Source organism: Gorilla gorilla, chromosome 20 (genome assembly GCF_029281585.2).
Source record: "Gorilla gorilla gorilla isolate KB3781 chromosome 20, NHGRI_mGorGor1-v2.1_pri, whole genome shotgun sequence".
NCBI classification, from domain to species: Eukaryota; Metazoa; Chordata; class Mammalia; order Primates; family Hominidae; genus Gorilla; species Gorilla gorilla.
In genome coordinates, this window is record NC_073244.2 from 63,279,759 (window position 1) to 63,299,550 (window position 19,792).

General features: G+C 55.5%; 1 protein-coding gene across 1 annotated transcript; it reads left to right on the top strand.

Annotated features, from left to right (window-relative positions):
* The first annotated feature begins 88 nt into the window (after positions 1–88).
* IGLON5 (IgLON family member 5) lies at positions 89–19,017 on the top strand. Its single transcript, XM_031004676.2, has 8 exons — positions 89–372; positions 10,663–10,741; positions 12,257–12,489; positions 14,016–14,135; positions 15,428–15,562; positions 15,744–15,864; positions 16,396–16,550; positions 17,333–19,017. The coding sequence occupies exons 1-8, from the start codon at positions 294–296 to the stop codon at positions 17,419–17,421; spliced, it is 1,011 nt and encodes a 336-aa protein (XP_030860536.1). The 5' UTR covers positions 89–293; the 3' UTR covers positions 17,422–19,017.
* Positions 19,018–19,792: the final 775 nt, after the last annotated feature.

Below are 19,792 nucleotides of genomic sequence, written 5' to 3' on the forward strand. Positions count from 1 at the left end.
ACAAAGGCCTCTCCCTCCAACAAGCAACCCCCCCTTGACCCCGCCTCCCCGGCCCCCCACCTCTCCTGATTGGCCGGTCTCCCTGCCCGTCAGCGCCGCCCCCCTCCCCGGGTCTGCAGCAGCTCCGGCCGCCTCGTCGCGCCCCCCCAGCCCCCTCCCCCCGCCCCCGCCGCCCCCCGGGCCGGTGCAGCCGCAGGCGGGGTCCCCCTCCCCCTCCCCCCTCTCCCCCCAGGCCTCGCGCGCCCCGGACCGGCCCCCCCTTTCCCCTCCCCCTCCGCGCCGCCTCTGCCGCGATGCCCCCCCCTGCGCCCGGGGCCCGGCTCCGGCTTCTCGCCGCCGCCGCCCTGGCCGGCTTGGCCGTCATCAGCCGAGGTACTGCAGCGCCGGGGGCGGGGGGCTCGGCCGGGACGCCAGGGTCTTGGGTGGGTTATCGGGGGATCAGGGGTGGGGGTCGAGGGCTGCATCCCTGGGCCGGCGGGGGGAGGCCCCGGGACGCCGAGGTCTGGGCCCGGGGGCGGGGTCTGCATTCCCTGGCTGGGCAGGGGGACCTCGGACGTGGGGGTCCGCGCCCCGGGGCAGGGGTCGGCGTCCTCGGGCCGGAGCCGGGTCTAGGGGCGGAGGTCTGCTTCCCCGAGCAGGCAAGAGGGTCGCAGACACCTAGCCCTGCCTGGGGGCGGGAGTCTGCGGCTCCTGTTGAGGAGGGGGTAGACACTAGAGTCGGGGTCCCCGGGTCGGATCTCCGAACTGAGTTGGGGTGGGGGGCAGTGGATAATGCCCTGTTAGGGGTCTTCATCTGTACGCGGAGAGGGTCCCTGAAGAGGTCCTTGCGGGGGGCTGGGGTAGTCATCTCGGGACAGAGGTCAGGGGATGGATGTCTTCCCAGGGTCAGTAAGAGGAGGGGACAAGGGTGTCCACAGACCTAGTCCCAGGGTCAGGGAAAGAGGGGAAGGGTCTGAAATCCCCCAGCAGGGTCATCTAGGTTGAGAGAAAGTGTTGGTACTTGGGGAGGTTGCAGTTATGTGGGGGAGAAGGGAGCTGGAGATACAGGAAGTTGGGGTGCTGGGCTGGGGTCTTGGATTCCGAAGCTCTGATGGAATGTCTAGGTTCCTGGGGCTGGACAGCGGAAGAGCGATGGGCATGGGCGGATGAAGGACAGAGGGAAGGGAAGGGTTAAAGCAGGGTTGAAGGGTTAACCCCGGCCCGGCCCGGCCCTCCCAGTTGGGGAGAGGGCCAGGGGCAGGTTTCTGCACTGAGGTTAGGTAGCTGGACCTTGAGTCTCCCCAGTAGGGCCTGGCAGGCAGGGGGTGGTCAAGGAGATTCCTAGATTTCCCCCTAAGAAAAGGGAGGAGAGTGCAAGGAGGCAGGAGGCTGGAGGGTGGGCGCTCAGGAGGGCAGGGAGCTGGGTTAATTCAGACTTTCTGGAGGATTCCCCCAGGCCCTCCCCTGAACAAAGAGCTCCAGGGACAACCAAGAACCCCGACAGAGTCCCCAAGAGTCTCAGAGAGGCTGCCCACATAGACCAAGTCTGGCACAGAAACCCCGTCACAGCGTCCCACCCGAAGCAGCACCTGCAGACACCAGTCACACAAACACAGCCCCATCCACGCAGGACGCAGGGACCTGGTGGGCCACAGCCTCAGTCCCTTGCTAGTCCTCCCCCCGTCTCCCACCTGACCAGTCTGAATCGCCCTCTGACTTTCTGACCACCTGTCTCTGTCTCTGTCATGCATCTCTTTAGGTCTTTGTGTCTCTGCCATTTCTGGAGGTTCCCATCCCTTCCCATCTCTTATCCACTGCTGACTTTCCACCTGCCTCTGTCTCTGGGTCATTGTCTCTCCATCCCTGCTGCTGACAGCACAGTTCCACATCTGTCTGTCTCTGCTTTTCAGACTGTTGCCCATTGCATGACTCAGTCTCTTGATACTTGCTTGCTTCCTCACTTATGCCTTAATCTTCATTAACTTCTCTCATTTCCTTCTCTCATTCATTTCCTTCTTGTTCTGACCTACCTTTCTCTTTCTTCTTTCTTTCTCTTTCCTTCTTTCTTTCTCTTTCCTTCTTTCTCTTTTTCTTTCCCTCTCTTCTTTCTTTCTTTCTTTCTTCTTTCTTCTCTCTTTTTTTCTTTCTTTTTCTTGTTTTTTTGAGACAGGGTCTCACTTTCTCACCTAGGCTGGAGTGGAGTGGTGCAAGCATACACAGCTCACTGCAGCCTCAATTTCCCTGCCTCAAGTGATCCTGCCACCTCAGCCTCTGGAGTAGCTGGGACCACAGATGCACGCCACCACACCTGGCTAATTTTTAATTTTTTTTTTCTTTGTAGAGATGGGGGTCTCACTATATTGCCCAGACTAGTCTCAAATTCCTGGCCTCAAGTGATCCTCCCACCTGGGCCTCTCAAAGTGCTGAGATTACAGGTGTGAGCCACTGCACCAGCCACCTCTTCTTTCTTTCTCTCCTTGTCCTTATCTCTTGTCTTCTTCTTCCTCCTCTTCTTTCCCCGATCCTTGTACCCTTTGTGACCTTTCCCCTACTTTCCTGTTTCTTCTCTCCCTCCCCTTCTCTCTCTCGCTGTAACTTCCCATTTTTCACATTCACTATTTTTTTTTTTTTGAGACAGAGTTTCGCTCTTGCTGCCCAGGCTGGAGTGTAGTGGCATAATCTCAGCTCACTGCAACCTCTGCCTCCCGGGTTCAAGTGATTCTCCTGCCTCAGCCTCGCAAGTAGCTGGGACTACAGGTGTGTGCCACCACGCTGGGCTAATTTTTGTACTTTTAGTAGATACAGGGTTTCACCATGTTGGCCAGGCTGGTTTCGAACTCCTGACCTCAGGTGATCTGCCCACCTCGGCCTCCCAAAGTGCTGGGATTACAGGCATGAGCCACTGTCTGGCCCCCACATTCATTCTTAAAGTCCCTATAAATCATTACGGGGCTAGACTGGGGCAGGAAGCTGTGGCAGAGCCAGGAAGTGGTTTGTGACCCTGGTCAAGTCTTTTCCCATCTCTGGTCTTAGGTTCCCCATTTGAGAACTGGGGACGAGAGGGGATGGGGTGGGGCTGAGACAGAACGGGATGCCAGAAAGACACCCCCACCCACCCATGGACAGTTTGAGCTGTCTGGGAAAAAAAGCTTATGGCAAGATATGCAAACTAGCATCTTCTCTCTTCTTTTATTCATGATCTTGTCCAAGTTACAAGAGGAATACACTGCAAACAGTCCACCTCTGATAAGGGCAAACCCCACTGTGCTCCTGCCCTGCCACCACTCTCACAACCACTGTCTTGAGAGAACCGGTCTGTGGCTGGAGCGCATCCTTCCATAGCTTTCTCTCACTTCTGCAGACTTAGACACGACACACAGAGGACAACATAAGTGATGGATTGGTTGGTTTGTTGATTTTTTTCCCCCAAAATAGAAACAAAAGAAGCCCATTTCTCTGCAATCGGCCTTTTCCCACTTAACCATACCTCCCTTACATCCATAAATATTAATCTATCTTCAATTCTTTTCTAAATCTTTTATGCCAACACACACGCACCCCCTCACATATACATATTTATTTACAAAAGCAGCTACATTGTGGTATTTTAAAACAGTTCAACAAAATCAAATGGCCGTTTCTGCAGCAGCAAATGAGGTGGGTGGTTCCTTTGCTTCTGGGGCAGCTAGCAGAGTGATGATGGTCAGGAGGGGGCAGGAGCCCCAGATTTGAGTCCCAGCACTGCCCCTGACCAGCTAGCTCTCCCCAGGACCTCTGAGCTCCGGGTTCATCTGGCTTGTGGGCTGCGCTTGGTTGTTGGTTCATATAGCAAATGCTCATGCGGACCAGGGCCGCTATTCTAGACACTGGATATATACATATGGCAGTGAGTGAACCAGGCAGTCACTGTCCTCATGGAGCTTAGATCATAGTGGGATGGAGAGAGATCAAAGACCAAAACCAAAACCTAAAAACAAACAAATAAAAGATAATTTCAGAGAGTGATGAGTAATGTAAAGAAGATAAAAGTGACTTGGCCTTTGAAGCTCAAGTGGTTGAGGAAACCATCTCTGAGCAGGGGAGAGTGGAGTTAAGACCTGAAGGAAGAGGGAAGTCAACCTTTTTTTTGAGACAGAGTCTTGCTGTGTTGCCCAGGCTGGAGTGCAGTGGCGCTATCTCAGCTCACTGCAAGCTCTGCCTCCTGGGTTCACGCCATTCTCCTGCCTCAGCCTCCCAAGTAGCTGGGACTACAGGTGCCCACCACCACGCCTGGCTAATTTTTTGTATTTTTAGTAGAGATGGGTTTCACCGTGTTAGCCAGGATGGTCTCGATCTCCTGACCTCATGATCCGCCCGTCTCGGCCTCCCAAAGTGCTGGGATTACAGGCGTAAGCCACCACGCCCCGCCGGAAGTCAACCTTTCAAAGTTGACAGCAGAGGTAAAGACCTTGAGGTGGGACCAACAGAAAGGAGGGTCAAGCTGGGCGCAGTGGCTCACACCTGTAATCCCAGCACTTCAGGAAGCCAAGGCAGGTGAATCACCTGAGCTCAGGAGTTGAAGACTAGCCTGGGCAACATGGGGAAACCCCATATCTACAAAAAAAAAAAAAAAAAAAAAAAAAGCCAGGCGTGGTGGCATGCACCAGTAGTCCCAGCTACTCAGGAGGCTGAGGCAGGAGAATCGCTTGAGCCTGGGAGGTGGAGGTTGCAGTGAGCCAAGATGGTGCCACTGCATTCCAGCCTGGGTGACACAGCGGTACCCTGTCTCAAAAAAAAAAAAAAAAAAGAAACAAAGGGAAAGAAAAGGTGTGTCTAGTTTCAGGATTCTTGGCACAGTGTCTGGACTCCCCTGGTGTCGGTGACGCTAATGCCCTCAGATTTTTTCTTTTTTTTCTTTGTTTTTCTTTTCTTTTTTTTTTTAAGACAGTCTCGCTGTGTCACCCAGGCTGGAGTGCAGTGGCACAATCTCGGCTCACTGCAACCTCCGCATCCTGGGTTCAAGCAATTCTCCTGCCTCAGCTTCCCAAGTAGCTGGGACTACAAGCACACGCCACCACGCCCGGCTAATTTTTGTGTTTTTAGTAGAGACGGGGTTTCACCATATTGGTCAGGCTAGTCTCGAACTCCTGACCTCAGGCAATCCATCCGCCTTGGCCTTCCAAAGTGCTGGCATTACAGGCGTGAACCACCATGCCCAGCCAACCCTCAGAACTCTGAGGTCAGCAAAGGGAGGAGGACCCTCCTGGGGACTCCTGGGTGCCAGACATAACAGGCCCAGCCCCTTCTCACAGCCTTTCCCAGCCAGAGCCGCACCCCCTCCTCCCTGCCCCAGTCTCATGCCCCGCCCCTCCACTCCCTACCTCCCAGGTTTCCCACCTGTGTCTTCTGAGACTGTGGAATCAGAGTGTCACCCTCCCGACCCCTGCCAACCATTGCAGGGTTCCAGCTTTGCCTAAGCTCCTTGGCAGGGCGGCAGAAGATTCTCACCCCCAGCCCAAGGTCACTCAGCTTGTTAGGGATCTCTTTCTGTCTTAAGAAAAGTCACCTGCCTACCACCTTCATTCCCAGGTTTATCAAACAGGTATGAGGCCTGTGCATCTGGACTGTAAATCCTACGAGGGCAGGGAACAAGTGAGCCCTCTGATCACCGCCAGACACCTCCCTTGCCACAGGCCGGTGCCTGCCGCATAATCACCCTAACAGCCAGCTCACGGACGGCTGTTTGCAAGCACTTAACTGGCAGGCACTGTACTAGAACCTTTACTTGGATTACCTCTTGTAATCCTCCCCACAACCCAGTGAGGAAGGCATGATTATCATTTCCATTTCAGGTGGGGAAACTGAGTCCCAGAGAGGTGAAGTAACTTGTGTGGCTCAGCAGCAGAGCTGGGACTTGAACCCAGCTGCCTGGCAGCCACACTGCATTCCCTGGGCCCCCCGGTTTTGCAAGGTTGGCTTTATCAGTAGATGCTTACCAGGGTGTCTGCCCGGGAGTCACTGACTCAGAGCAACTGACAGCCCAGATACAGCCCTGCCCTCCCCGCTCCCCTCAGTGGAGCATCTAGGGAGACCTATGCCAAGCCAGGGATAGCAATAGATGGTTCCTAAAAAAGAAGGTGCTGTTAGGAACCGCTAGCATTTATTGGGTTCTTTCCGAATGCCAACAGCTGAGCTAGACACTTCTGCTTGCATATTCTCGCGGAATCCCTCACAGAAACCCTTGCAGGGAAGAACTACTATTTTTCACCTTGTACAGTTGGAGAAACTGAAGCTCACACTGGCCAGGAGTGGGGGTCATCCAGCTAGGAAGTGGTGGGACAGACGTTTGATCTTCCAACCCTAGCTCCTCAGGGATTTATTATCTGGTCTCTGAGGACCATCCATGCCCTTTCCACAAACACTTCCCAGTTCTGAGATTGGCTCGACCCTGGGGGGACACAGCTAAGATTCAAGCCATCACAAAGCTCCTCATCACTGTCTCAGCTAAGTCAAACAGTGCCCAGAAGAAGGAGTGGGAGCTCTGCCTTGAACAGTCAGAAAGGTCGTCCTGGGGCAAGGGACATTTGCATTGGGGTCCTGAAGAATGAATAGGAGTTCAAGAGTTGAAGAGTGTTGCAGGCATCCATTTATATTCATCCACTCAACAAATATTTCCCAAGGCCTCTGGTGGGCCAGGCCCAGTGTTGGGAGATGCTGGGGACACAGACTTGAGTCAGAACCAAGATTTACCCCCAAGAAACTTCTAGTCTGATAGGGAGGCCAGATACAGACAGTCATCAGAGTGCAATGGACAAAGTCCTGAGGCACCCGGAGTCCTGCCTTCCCTGCAGGGTCCACTTCCCACCCCAGTGACCAGATAATAAAGCCCTGACCAGGCACTCTGGCTCACGCCTGCAATACCAACATTTTGAGAGGCTGAGGTGGGAGGATAGCCGAGGAGTTCAAAACCAGCCTGGGCAACATGGCAAGACCTCATCTCTTAAAAAAAAAAAAAAAAAAAAAAAGTAGCCAGGTGTGGTGGTGCATGCCTATAGTCCCAGCTACTCGGGAGGCTGAGGTGGGAGGATTGCTTTTGCTGGGGAGGTTGAGGCTGCAGTGAACCATGATCATACCACTGCATTCCAGTCTGGGCAACAGAGTGAGACTCTGTCTCAAAATAAAAATAGAAATAAAAAATAAAGCCCCAAGAAGCCTGGAGTGGTGTGTGGGCTCAACTCATGGGGGCAGTGCCTGCTTCAATCAGCGGCTGAGTTCAGGAGCCCTGGAGCCCCTGAACCTTAGGGTAGGCACCTTGGACAGCTCCCTCTTCCCCCCCCACTTCTTGGTTCCTGTAGGACAATGGCTCTCAACGGGGAAGGGGGGGTGTGATTTTGCCCCTTATGGGGCATCTGACAATGTCTGGAGGCATTTGTGGTGGAGAAGGGCATCAAATGGATCCAGATCAGAAGCGAGACACTGCCGACCTCCTGTGTTGCATAGGACAGTCTGGCCCCAAATGTCAGCGGTGCTGAGGTTTAGGAACCCTGGCCCAGAAGGTGTGTCAGCAGGGGCATAGCAAATCCTGTGTGTCTGGGGGATAGGGCAGGGTACGTGCCTGTCTGTCTTCACCAGCCTAGGAAGGGATCTTGGTGCGTACATGTGACTCTTTGGCAGCACTGAATGTGGCACTACCCGTCGTTCGGTCCAGGTTTTTGTTGATGACTTTCCAATTCCCTGCGTGTGCGTGTGTATGTGTGTGTGTGTGTGTGCGCGTCCAGCCGTGTGTGATCTGATCACAGGAGACAACATGACCTGATTCTCAGCCCAGCGTGGCCCCTTCGTGCTTGAGGGGATGTGACAGTGTTGCTGTCTTGTTACACGGGTTGTAGCTTTGTGTGCGTCTGACCCAGGGCCTTCCAAAGTGCAAAGTCGGGGGGAATCGTGGTGCTCACACCAGTGGTGTCTGTGTAACCAGTTAGATTAGTAAGCGTGTGTGTGTGTCTGTCTTCACCAGCCTGGGAAGGGATGTAATTGTGTGTGGACTTTGCAGCCATGTGTGGGGCTGCTGATGTCGATGGAAGCATGTGGGAACTATTGTATTTGATGGGGTGACTCAGGGTGCAGCAGTTGCTTGGCCTGAATGTGACAATATGAGCGCTCCTGGGACAGATCCTCCTTTCCAGCTGACCTGCTGCTGGGTGCCTGTGCAGAGCTGGGTCTGTCAGCATCACTGTATATACACACGTGTCCCTCTGAGCAGGTCCACAGCCATGTGCGTGACTGAAAGGGTGGGACTGTCTCCTGTGTTTGTATGCGTGTGATTGTATGTGTTTGTGTGTGTGTGTATGGGTGTAGCTGGAGCTGTTTGTGTCTGTATGACTGTGTCTGTACCTCTCTGTCTGGGTAAGGACATAGCAAGTGTGGGGACTAGTTCTAGGCCTGGAGAGGTCTCCGTGCCTTGTCCAAGCCTGTGTGTGTATGTGTGTGTGTGCATGCGCGTGCACGCGTGCGTCCATCATCCATCCCCAAGCTGTCTCCTGTTGCTCCCAGGGCTGTATGTAGCAGTGTCCACTGTGTTTAGCCCGGGGAGGGTGAGCCCCCTCTCTCCATTCTCTTTAAATCCCAGCAGTGACTCTGGCATGAGGGGGCCCAGGGTGAGGGGCTGCAGGGCCCAGCCCCAAGCCCCAGAGCCTGCCAACCCGCTGCACCTGGCTCCGTCCTGGCCCCATCCTGTGGGGCTGCTGATGGAGAGGGCCCCCGGGAGTCATTGGGGCAGCACGGGCCATTAATTCATTATATTAATTAGCTCTTCGTCTGGGCTGGGGGCAGGGCAGCCCCGTGCAGGCCCCTCCCACTCCAGAAGTCCAAGGTCATCCAGCCGGCCTTCCTCCCTCTCCACCTGGTGCCAGCTCCACCGCCTCCGCATGCCCAGCCCCCACTCCCTGGCCCTGGTCCAGCCCGCTGGCCACGGTCTACAGAGAGATGACTGCGTGGGGGTGACGGAGCCTGCCTGCTGTGCTGAAGTGTGCGAGCGGGCATGGGCTCACACCTGCAAGCATGCCCTGGCAAACTTGAGCAGTGTGCCTGTGTAGGTGTGTGTGTCTGCAAAGGTTCGTGTGTGTGTGAGGGTGTATTTGTGCATCTGTGACGGATGTGTGTCTGAGAATGTACACATGTGGATCTCTGTGCGCACGTGTTCATATCTGCGTGTCTGCAGGTCTGTGTACATATATGTGTTATCTACATGCATCTGGTTTTATGTGTATGCCTTCGGTACATTTCTGAGTTAACGTACGTGTGCATCTGTGTACTTGTGGGCCTGTGTGTATATATTTGTGTGTATTCATGTATATATGTGTATTTCTGTGTGTATGCATATATAGTATGCGCTCATCTGTGCATAGGTACATGTGTGTCTGTATACCGTACCTATGAATATTTGTGTGCCCATGTACATGTGTATTTGTGTGTGTATGTGTGTATACATGTATCTGTGCATAAGTGTTCTGTGTATGCAAGTGTCCGTGTGTTGATGTACCTGTGTATATGTCTGTGCGTGTAGACCGTGTGTGGATGTGTGTACATATCTCTGCATATGTATATGTATCTATGGTAATTGTTGGGGTTTTTTTTGAGACCAAGTTTCGCTCTTGTTGCCCAGGCTGGAGTGCAATGGCGTGATCTTGGCTCACTGCAACCTCCGCCTCCCGAGTTCAAGTGATTCTCCTGCCTCAGCCACCCGAGTAGCTGGGATTACAGGCGTCCTCCACCACACCCGGCTAATATTTTGTATTTTTAGTACAGATGGGGTTTCACCATGTTGGCCAGGCTGGTCTCGAACTCCTGGTCTCAGGTAATCCTCCCACCTCGGCCTCCCAAAATGCTGAGATTACAGGTGTGAGCCACCGCACCTGGCCGTATCTATGTAATTGTTAATCTGCTCATATTGGTATGTGTGTCGCTGTACTCTGTATCTGTGAATGTATGTGTTCTGTGTACACAGGTATCTGTGTCTGTGTATATGTGTCTGTGTGTATGTCTTATGTGTACCTGTGTCTGCATGTATATGTTTGTACATATGTCTCTGTATATATATGTGTCTGTGTACACATGCATCTGTGTGTATCTGTATGTGTGTGTTTGTGTGCTACGATTGTCTCTGCATCTCTGGAGGTGTGTAGGTTTGTATGTCCATGGACACCTACCCATCTGAGTCTGTGAGTCTGTGTGGGCTCATGGGAAGATACATGTTGCATGTGTCTGCTCTGATTGTGTCTGCTGTGTGTGTATCTCTGAAAACATCAGTGCATGTGTGTGGCAGCGGGTGCAGGAGACGTCTGTGTCCGCAAGGACGTGTGTGTGCACATGTGTAGTGCATGTGTGTGGCAGCGGGTGCAGGAGACGTCTGTGTCCGCAAGGACGTGTGTGTGCACGTGTGGTGCATGTGTGTGGCAGCGGGTGCAGGAGACGTCTGTGTCCGCAAGGACGTGTGTGTGCACGTGTGGTGCATGTGTGTGGCAGCGGGTGCAGGAGACGTCTGTGTCCACAAGGACGTGCGTGTGCACATGTGTAGTGCATGTGTGTGGCAGCGGGTGCAGGAGACGTCTGTGTCCGCAAGGACGTGCGTGTGCACATGTGTGCAGGTGCTACCATGCCCGGGCCTTGCCTGAGCTGCCAAGGCTGAGCCACCCCCACCTTCCACAGGGCTGCTCTCCCAGAGCCTGGAGTTCAACTCTCCTGCCGACAACTACACAGTGTGTGAAGGTGACAACGCCACCCTCAGGTACCTCCCTCGGTGGGTGGGGACTCAGATCTCATGGAGCCATGCGGTCCTGCCCCTTCACCTTCCTGGGTGGGGATCCTGGTTCCAGGAACAGCCTGGGATGGGAAGACTTGGGCTCCACATTCCCCCTCAGTAGCGACACAACTATGAGCTGGCTCGCCCTCAGCTTCAGTGTCCCCATCTGTCAAAGGGGTGGAGAGAGGGGGCAGAGACACACACAGAGAGAGGGACAGAGACCCAGAGAGAGAGAGAGAAAGAGACCCAGAGAGAGACTCAGAGAGAAGGGGACAGAGATCCAGCAGAGAGGGGCAGGGTTACTGTTTCCCCAGGTCTCCACCTCTCCTCACCCTGGTCTCTGTTCCTCCCTCTCTCCACGCCTCTCTCTCTCTCTCTCTCTCTCTCTCTCTCGCTTGCTCTCTCTCTCTCTGTTTCTGGGTCTCTGTCCCCCCTCTTTCTCTGGGTCTCTGTCCCCCTCTCTCTGGGTCTGTCTCTGGGTCTCTGTCCTTCTCTGTGTGTGTGTCTCTGTCCCTCTCTGCTGGATCTCTGTCCCCTTCTCTCTGAGTCTCTCTCTGGGTCTCTTTCCCTCTCTCTCTCTGGGTCTCTGCCCCTCTCTCTGTGTGTATCTCTGCCCCCCTCTCTCTCTGGGTCTCTGTACCCCTCTCTCTGTGTGTCTCTGTCCCTCTCTCTCTGGGTCTCTGTTCTCCTCTCTCTGGGTATCTGTCCCACTCTGTCTCTGGGTCTCTGTCCCCCTCTCTCCGGGTCTTTGTCTCTCTCTCTCTGGGCCTCTGTTCCTCTCTGTCTCTGGGTCTCTCTCCCCCTCTCTCTGGGTCTTTGTCTCTCTCTCTCTGGGCCTCTGTTCCTCTCTGTCTCTGGGTCTCTCTCCCCCTCTCTCTGGGTCTTTGTCTCTTTCTCTCTGGGTGTCTGTATCTGTGTGTGTGTGTGTCTCTGTCCCCTCTCTCTGGGTCTCTGCCCCCCTCTCTTTCTGGGTCTCTATCCCCCTCTCCCTAGGTCTCTGTAGCTCTCTCTCTGGGTCTCTCTCTCTCTCTCTCTTTCTCTCTCCGGGTCTCTGTCTCTCTCTCTCTCTCTCTGGGTCTCTGTCCCTCTGTGTGTGTGTGTGTCTCTGTCCTTCTCTCTCTGGGTCTCTGTCCCCGTCTGTCTCTGGGTCTCTGTCCCTCTCTCTGGGTCTCTGTCCCTCTCTCTAGGTCTCTTTCTCCTTCCTTCTGCATCTCTATTCCTCTCTCCCAGATTCTCTGTTCTCCCCTTTTTGTGTCTCTGACACACACGATCACTCAATAACCACGAGCTATTGTTCCGTTCTGCAGTTGGGCTCACAGCTTTCCCTCCCTGAGGCTCAACTTACTCCAGCTGTATGGTGGACACAGCAGCATCCGCCTCACAGGGCTGTGGTGGGACCTGGAGATGCGGTGGCCTCCTTCTCCCACCCACCCCCTCGGTGGGGGAAGCCTCAGGCTGGGTGGGTGGAGAAAAACCTTCCCACTCTCATTCTCCCTGCAGCTGCTTCATCGACGAGCACGTGACCCGCGTGGCCTGGCTGAACCGCTCCAACATCCTGTATGCCGGCAATGACCGCTGGACCAGCGACCCGCGGGTGCGGCTGCTCATCAACACCCCCGAGGAGTTCTCCATCCTCATCACCGAGGTGGGGCTCGGCGACGAGGGCCTCTACACCTGCTCCTTCCAGACCCGCCACCAGCCGTACACCACTCAGGTCTACCTCATTGTCCACGGTGAGCCCTTGGCTGGGGCCTGGCTGGGTGGAGGGGTTGAGAGCATGGGGGAGACTAGCCATGATGACAGATACCACGTGTTCCCCAACCCCAGGGATACATAGCGAGAAAGACAGACACAGCCTTGCCCTTGGGGATTTCAGCCCAGCAGAAGGGGGCCAGTTACACAGACAGTGACGCATCAGCATGATTGCTTCTAGGGCAGGAGAGCTACAGGGATGAGGGGGTGCTTGGGGGAAGACCACGTTCATTTGTTCAGCCCCATTCCTGGAGGGCCTACTCTGTGTAAGCATTGATCTACAGAACAAGGCAGGCTGTCCCCACACCTTGGGAGCTGATTTTCTGAGGACAGGCTCAGAGAGGACTTCCCAGACGTGACGTCTGAGCTGACGCCTTTGGCTGGGCACAGGGCTAAGACCAGAAAAGAAACAGTGTGTGCAGGGCCAGGCAAGAAGATGAGCCAAGTGTGCAAAGGGAAGTCCCATGAGGCTGGAAGCGCCAGATCCAGAGCAGGAGAGATGGGGCTGGAGAGCTCCACAGTGAGGTGAGAGGCAGAGGGCATCCGAAATGGTGGAGGGCAGGGAGCACCTGGAGAGACAGGACCTGGAGACAGAGAGAATCTAGGGGGATCCTGGCAAGCTCCAACTCTGGAGCCAGACTGCCTGGGTTCCAACCTCAGTGCCACCGTCCACCAGCCCAGGGACCCTGAGCAGGGAAGAGGCCCGGGACTCCTTTGCAAAATGGAGATGGTGCTGTTATATGTCAAATCCCAGACATCGTCAATTAGAAGAGCTACTTTTATTTTATGCCCTACTAGAAAAGAAAAAACAAAAATACTGCCAGCGATACCCTGGCATCCTATCTCGAGGGCCATCCTGCTTGGAGAAATGTTCAAATGGGAGAGGGGGGTGGAAAGCACAGATGACTTAGAATTGATGAAATACAGCAACATCCGCCCCAGAGGCTGGTAGTGAGCATCTAATCAGTGGATTTGGGTAAAGCACTTAGAATAGCATCTGTTACACAGAAAGTCCCATGTGGGTATTTGTTAAATAAATTTATTTAAAATAATAATAAATACAAATAGAGACGGGGAGAGGAATTCAGACCCCAAGATGGAAAAACCAAGTTAGGATGAAGGTGGAGAGAGAATAGAGACAAGACCAGCAATTAGACAATAAGATGCCAGGCCCAGACAGAGGTTTCAGAGAAAAAGGCAGAGACTCCTGGGTCTGAGGGAGAAGGGGCTGGGGTACTGGACTCTTGGGTCTGAGGGAAGAGGAACTGCGGGTCTGAACTCCCGGGTCTGAGGGAGGAGGGGCTGGGGGTCTGAACTCCCGGGTCTGAGGGAGGAGGAGGGGCTGGGGGTCTGGACTCCTGGGTCTGAGGGAGGATGGGGCTGGGGGCCCGGACCCCTAGGACTGAGGGAGGAGGGGCTGGGGGCCTGGACTCCTGGGTCTGAAGGAGGAAGGGCTGGGGGCCTGGATTCCTGGGCATCCATATTCAGCCTCTGCCGCTGCCCGCAGTCCCTGCCCGCATTGTGAACATCTCGTCGCCTGTGACGGTGAATGAGGGGGGCAATGTGAACCTGCTTTGCCTGGCCGTGGGGCGGCCAGAGCCCACGGTCACCTGGAGACAGCTCCGAGGTGAGGACCCCATCCCAGGTCAAAAGCCCTGTCCCCCACTGCGCAGTCTGGGCCCCTCCATTCCCCATATCCCTAGCTAGTTTCCCCAGCCCCCTTCTCCCTGGCCCCTTGGCTTCCCCTCCCACTCTGCTTCCAGTTATTTCATCCACAGACCACAAACCCCAGACCTAAGAGGCGTCACCACTGGCTTTCCACCTGCCGTCCTAGGCCTGGGCCACTGCTTCTGCATCACTTGCCAAACCCCAGCCTGCTCCACTTCCCCAACCCCAATGTCCCCAATATCTCCCCACACGCTCACAACATTCTCCTGGGCTAAGATCCCCTGCCACTAGGTGCCCTAAGCCAGGCTGCACCAGCGGTCCTGCGTACATCTCTGCCTCTCTTCTGCTGGACACTCTGGCCCAGCAGGCCTCATGGTGTGGACCCCAGACCCGAAGCATCAGCATCCCTTGGGAACTTGCCAGGAATGCATTTTCCCAGGCTCCAAGACCTGCTAAATCCAAAGCTCCCTCTCGCTCCACAAGCCCCAAGAACCAGTGCTCAAGGTTACTCACAAACAGCGCCAGAGTGCCCATATATGACAGTCGAGGTCCTAGATATCACCCACCAGCCCTTTTATGTGGATCTCCACCACCAGATCCCAGATCCCTGGCTCCTCATTCTCAGGGTCTTTGAAGACCTATGGTGCCAGTCACTAGATGCCACTCCCTGAATCCCTGGATCTTACCCCACTGGATCATCTGAGCCCCATGATCCTGGTCTTGACATCTGGGATCTCTGGATGCCCTAAGTCCCAGAGGGTCTTCTGAGACTGCTGCTGTGTTATGAGACCCCCATATACTTGGATTGCTGATCCCAATCACCAGATCCTGATTCCCTAGACCCTATGAATCAGATCCCAGAACGAGGGACCCTGCCCCACTGGTTCTGTATTTGCTAGATCCTTCTGAGACCTAACATCCTGGGATCCCCCTCCCCATTGGGGTCCTCCCCACAGAGCTCCATGATCTGAGTCAGATTCCTGGAGGGATCTCCTGAACCCTTAGATTCTCTAACCCACCCCACTGGGTCCCAGGAACTGAGTCCCAGACCCTCACTCCTTCCCCCACCCCCAGCTGGGGAGATCCCAGGCCCCCGGCCCTGCAGCCTCTCCCCCACCCCACCCCCATTGACCCGGGCACTCCAGGCCTTGCCGTGCCCGCCCCGCTGATGTGTGTCCGTGTTGTGCCCGTGTTGTCCCGTGTTAAGTGTTTGTGTCCGGCCCCGCCCCCTCCTCCTCCTTCCCCCCACAGACGGCTTCACCTCGGAGGGAGAGATCCTGGAGATCTCTGACATCCAGCGGGGCCAGGCCGGGGAGTATGAGTGCGTGACTCACAACGGGGTTAACTCGGCGCCCGACAGCCGCCGCGTGCTGGTCACAGTCAACTGTGAGCCCCCCTGGCACTGGGCACGAAAGGGTGGCGGATCCCCGAGTCCCTGGGGAGGAGGGGTCTGGGGGAAGAGGAAGCGGGGGCGAGACTTACGGGCCTGAGGGAGGCGGGGGCTGGGGGCGGGAGCCCTTCGTCCCCACGCGGCTAGGAGAATTCGCTGACCCTTGCCCCTCGCCAGATCCTCCGACCATCACGGACGTGACCAGCGCCCGCACCGCGCTGGGCCGGGCCGCCCTCCTGCGCTGCGAAGCCATGGCGGTTCCCCCCGCGGATTTCCAGTGGTACAAGGATGACAGACTGTGAGGACAGCACTGAGGGGGCCGTGGGAGCGGGAAGGGGAGGTCTTTAGTCCCTTGGATTGTGAGGCAGGGGGACGGAGCGGGGCGGGGGAAGGCAGCAGAGCTCTGGGTCCCGAACCTGGGGCGTCCAGCTTCTAGGTGATGGGATCTGTCCAGCCCCGGAGACAAGCTTGGGTCCCCGCTTGATGAATGCTGGAACCCCGTCTCCCCGGACTTTTCAGGGAGCTGGCCAGGGATCGGGGATCAATGCTGAGGATCTGTCGGGCAAGATTTAGGGGACCAGCAGAGTTCGGGAGTCCCTAACGACTAGGGGTGCACTACGGGAGAGTCCAGAGTCCTGAGAGGCCAGGGTGCCTGGAGGGGGGCGGCGGTGGGAGTGACCCGAGGTCCATGAGGTGCTAGAACCCGAGGCGATGGGTCACTGGGGTAGGGGGCAGAATGCTGGGTCACCGGGGAACAGAGGAGCCTGAGAGTCGGGGGGCTGGCCTGGCTGGGCGCTGCGGCCCGGCCCCTGACCCGGATCCCTGGCAGGCTGAGCAGCGGCACGGCCGAGGGCCTGAAGGTGCAGACGGAGCGCACCCGCTCGATGCTTCTCTTTGCCAACGTGAGCGCCCGGCATTACGGCAACTATACGTGTCGCGCCGCCAACCGACTGGGAGCGTCCAGCGCCTCCATGCGGCTCCTGCGTGCGTCTTCGGGCGGGGCGGGGCCGGGAATGTGGTGGGCGGGGCCGGGGGCGGGGCTAGGGAAGTGGAGACGCCGGGACCGCCCTTCAGGCTGGCCCTGAACTTAGGAGATGGACGCTGAGACTGAAAAGCAATGCGAGTAAGAAACCGATCCACGCAATCAATATTCATTGAGCGCCAGCTAAGGGTTGGTCGTGGGGGACGCAGCTGTGCACAAAAGAAACAAGGTTTGGGGATTCGCAGAGCTTATAGTCTAGTAGGAGTAGAAAAGCAATAAACAAGTGGTCATGTAGGTAAATAAGCAAACACATACATAAACAAAAAATAATTTTGGAGGCCGGGCGTGGTGGCTCACGCCTGTAAATCCCAGCACTTTGGGAGGCCGAGGCGGGCTGATCACCTGAAGTCAGGAATTTGAGACCAGCCTGGCCAACATGGTGAAACTATGTCTCTACCAAAAAAAAATATATATACAAAAATTAGCCAGGCGTAGTGATGGGCACCTGTAGTCCTAGCTGTTCAGGATGCTGAGGCAAGAGGATTGCTTGAACCTGGGAGGCAGAGGTTACAGTGAGCCGAGATTGCGCCTGGGTGACAGAGCAAGACTCCGTCTCAAAAAAAGAAAGAAAAAAAAAAAACAGAGTCAGAAAAGCAGGCACACCCAATGAGAGATCCAGAAAGGACCCTAAAGAGTGGGCTCAGAAGAGATGGGGCCCCTGGAGAGACACACATGGGGTCCCCCACTCTCAGGCCTCCCTCCATGACCCCTTCTCTTCCCCCAGGCCCAGGATCCCTGGAGAACTCAGCCCCGAGGCCTCCAGGGCTCCTGGCCCTCCTCTCCGCCCTGGGCTGGCTGTGGTGGAGAATGTAGGCGCAACCCAGGGGAGCTCACCTCCCCCTGCAGGGGGCCTCAGGCCAAGAGTGAGAGAAACGGGGGAGCAAGAGCCGTGGGTCTCGTGGGGGCAGAAGAGCTCTCGGCCACCAAGGAAGAAGAGAGAGGAGAAGAGGAGGAGGCAGAGGAAGAAAGATCTTCAGAGAACCCATCACTGTGAGGGATAACGCAAAATTATGCATCTTTCTACAGCCATTCTCGCCACCCGTTCACGTTTCCGATTGCGACCCACTCCCGCCACCCCATACCCCTCTCTCTTAGCTCAGGCTGTCAACTGGCTTGTGTGGGTGTGGGTGTGTGAGTGTGAGCCTGCATGCGTGTGTAGGTGTCTGTGTCTCTGTGTGTGTGTGGCGGCGGGGGGGGTGGGCTGGGAGAAGGGACTCAGCCGTCCTCCCGCCCCCGAAACCCCCATGTCCACTGTCCCCAACCCTACTGCCTCTCACCTCTGGCTGGAGGTAGGTATGAGGCTCTGCAGTGGAAGCTGTGAAGAGAGGCTTACCAGGCTCCCTGCTTCCCCAATATATGCACGCACACTACCCCTCCCCCTGTCGAAAGGGCAACTCCTGGCAGGTTGGGAGTGGGGAGGGGCATCGCACTCACCTGTCAAGCTGTCATTCAGCCTTTGTGAGTAAGTGGGGGACCTCCATCTGGGCTCTGGGCTTCCCTGCTGTCAACCACCAGCTTCCTGTAGCCAGAGGCCCCATCGCTGGCTCAGTGGCCTGAGACCTTCCCACTTTTCCTGTCCCTCCCCACCCTGGATTTTCTGGCCCCCTCCTGGGCCAATCGGTGCTTCCATCCAACTGTCAGACTGGTGGCAGGAGTCACCTGTCTGTTTCAGTGCTTTGCCCTACCCTTGCCACCACTCCCCTTGGCCTTGATTTCCCCACCTGCGGCACCAGCCAGCTGCCCTTGGGGCCTTTGCAGCTGGCCCACAGGTGTGAGCTTGCTGGTCTATCACTTCCTGGCCTCTCCACCAACTGTACCTCCCAAAGGCTACCTGACCACCCTCACACACACTCAGACGCACCACACACACATACACACACACAGACACAGACACACACACACACACACACCAGTGACTGTGACCAGCAATAGCCCCCTGGCTCCAGCTGTCTGGTAGCTGGTGATTAGCTGTATTTCCCCCTGGGTAGGCATCTGGTGTCAGGAAGGGACGCTGAGAGGCCGCAGCCTCAGCTCTGACTGTAGGAACACTCCACCCTGGTACACCACACCACACAAAGTGGGGGACAGAGAGGCATCACACAGACATCCTGAGCCCAGACAAAGATGCCATGTCACCAACTCCGACTCCCAGGAGACCCTCTATATAAACACCCACCCCAAACCACACCACCCAGAGTCTGGTGGAGAAAAGGAGAGGGCAAGGCGCAGTGACTGTACCTCAGACGGGGGCATGGGCCCCATCCCACATTGTCTTCCATTCCCAGGGTCCAGGGGATGGGGTGGGACAGGGGAGGGATGCTAGGGAGGGGGTGGGGGGCCCTGGGGGCCGTGTGTTCCAATTCATGGGGAGTGTTGAGACCACCACACCAATAAACGCCTTTTTCCAAAGTCTGCCTGCAGGTGTCAATGTCATTAAGGATTAGAGTTAATGAAGGGCAAAGGGTAGCAGTCAATTGGTGGTGCCTCTCCAGCATCATTCCTACCGCCTATTTTCTCACTGGTAGACTTGGAAAGGACTCATTACAGAGATGCCCTGTGATTGGCCGAAGACACCCAGCATAGCCCATTTCCCACTGTGATTGGCTTAGAGATGGGCACATGACCCAGTAAGGCTAATAAGAAAGTGAATGGATTCCCAAGAAGAGATGCTTTTCTGCTGGATATTGTGGCTCCGTGATGTGAAGTCTACATCTGTAGGGTTGCTTTTCTCCATCACATGGAGAGATCTTGGGTCTGTGGGGATAGCAATGGTGGGGAGGACAGCATATGGAGCCTGAGAAGGATAGGAACACTGTGAAGTGCAGAGTGGAAACCTTAGAGAAACTGAGTCCATGATTATATCATTTGAGCAGCTGGATCAAAACTTAACTGATGCCCATTTTCACTTATATAAGCAATAAAGTCCCCTGTATATTTAAACCAATTTGCATTGGATTTTCTATCTCTAGTAATAAAAAAAGAGAATGAAAACCCTAATAGATACAGAAGAGACATAGAAGGCCCAGAACCCCAACCCTCACCTTTCCAAAAGGATCCAGGGGTTCTATTTTTCAGTGGCCTTTTCTACCCCCAATCATTAACCAGAAGTTCTCTCACATGCTTTCCTTCCCTGAGACAGATGCTGGTTGCCCACATTTGAGTTGTTTGGTTCCCCTTTCTTCTT